Here is a 1,749-nt window from a genome sequence, read left to right as displayed (position 1 = left end):
GTACATGGCGTCTGCTTCTCAGCTAGCGGGAGCCGCGTGGCCTGGGTGAGCCATGACAGCACCGTGTGTCTGGCTGATGCTGAGAAGAAGATGGCGTGAGTAGAGGCCATCCTTGGGGAGGAGGTGAGTGCAGAGGAGTGGGACACCGTGGCTGACAGCTCTCTCCCCTCAGTGTTGCGACCCTGGCCTCTGAAACACTGCCGCTGCTGGCACTGACCTTCATCACAGACAACAGCCTGGTGGCAGCGGTAAGGAATGGGGAGGGGAGGGGAGGGAAGGGGAGGGGGTGTGGTGTGGTCAGAACAGGCTTCCCAAAGAGCCCAGCGACTCTCACTCATTTCCTCCCTCCTTTCTCCTGTCTCCCTCCTTTTTTTTCTTCCTTGCATTCTCTCATGTACCAGAATTGGGCAGAACAGGTTGGGTTATGCTGCAGTAACCGAAAGTCCCTGGCTGCAGTTGCTTAACAGAGTAAAGATTTGGGCAGGTACAGTGGCTCATGCTTAAAATCCCAGCACTTTGGGAGGTTAAGGTGGAAGTATCACTTGAGGCCAGGAGTTTCCAGCCCGGGCAACACAGTGAGACCCTTGTCTCTACAAAAAGTTAAGAAATTAGCTGGGTGTGGTGGTGCACCTGTAATCTCATAATCCCAGTTTCTCAGGAGACTGAGGCAGGTGGATCACTTCTGAAGTGAGCTATGTTCATGCCACTGCACTTCAGCCTGGGCAACGGAAAATCTGTCTAAAAAAAAAAAAAAATCCAGGCTTGGTGTCTCATGCCTGTAATCCTAGCATTTTGGGAGGCTGAGGAGGGCAGATCACTTGAGGTCAGGAGTTAAAGACCAGCCTGGCCAACATAGCAAAACCCTATCTCTATTAAAAATACAAAAATTAGCCAGGTATGGTGGCGGACACCTGTAACTCCAGCCAGCTATGGGGGAGGCTAAGGCAGGAGAACTGCCTGAACCCGGAGGCAGGGGTTGTAGTGAGCCAAGATCCCGCCACGGCACTCCAGCCTGGGCCACAGAGTGAGATTCCATCCCCCTCCACCCGCCTCCCCGCCAAAAAGAAAAAAGAGATTTACTTCTTGCTCACATTATATGTCCAGTGTGGCTGTTGTGAGGGGCTCTGATGGAGGCTGTCCCCAGCATGCTGCTCCAGATGCCACGAGGCATCTGGAACCTGTGGAATCATGCCCTGGGTCCTAACATTTCTGCCCATATTTTATTGGCTGGTGCATTGGCAAGGCCACGCCTAATGCAAAGGGCAGGAGTTCGGGGCATGCAGTTCCTCCAGGTGTCTGGGAAGAGCGCTGCTCTCCCTCCCCTCTGCCCACATCTATTAAGACCTTTTTCACCCCTCGGCAAACATGAGGGTGCCAGGGGCAGGTTAGGCCTGATTTTTGCCTTAAAGAGCAACCAGCTGCAGGGGTCTCACTTAGAGCAGGTTTTGTAACTGGCCGGGCCGGACAGTAGGCGCCTGGGTCCCCAGGAGTCCCAACGCTGGCCTTGCTGAGGGAGGGGGCAGCCCGCAGCATCGCCCCCGGTGTTGATACACCTGCCATTCAGGCCTCCCGAGCCGCCAGATGTCCTCTTGGCCTCCCCTCCGGCCTCGGTTTTCCCTCGGCGGCGCTCTAATGGCACCCCCGCCCCCTCGCAGGGCCACGACTGCTTCCCGGTGCTGTTCACCTATGACGCCGCTGCGGGGACTCTGAGCTTCGGCGGGCGGCTGGATGTGCCCAAGCAGAGCTCGC

General features: G+C 56.3%; 1 protein-coding gene across 1 annotated transcript in view; it reads left to right on the top strand.

Moving 5' to 3' along the window:
* The window catches only part of ARPC1B (actin related protein 2/3 complex subunit 1B), a 24,094-nt gene that overhangs the window by 19,896 nt on the left and 2,449 nt on the right, over nt 1-1,749 (top strand). Inside the window, 3 exon segments of the mRNA XM_017533383.1 lie at nt 1-95; nt 173-248; nt 1,656-1,749. Coding sequence (XP_017388872.1) covers nt 1-95; nt 173-248; nt 1,656-1,749 — 265 coding nt within the window.

This window comes from Cebus imitator, unplaced genomic scaffold (assembly GCF_001604975.1).
Source record: "Cebus imitator isolate Cc_AM_T3 unplaced genomic scaffold, Cebus_imitator-1.0 Scaffold82, whole genome shotgun sequence".
NCBI classification, from domain to species: domain Eukaryota; kingdom Metazoa; phylum Chordata; class Mammalia; order Primates; family Cebidae; genus Cebus; species Cebus imitator.
The sequence above is the reverse complement of the archived record's forward strand: the minus strand, read 5'-3'. Positions and strand labels throughout refer to the sequence as shown.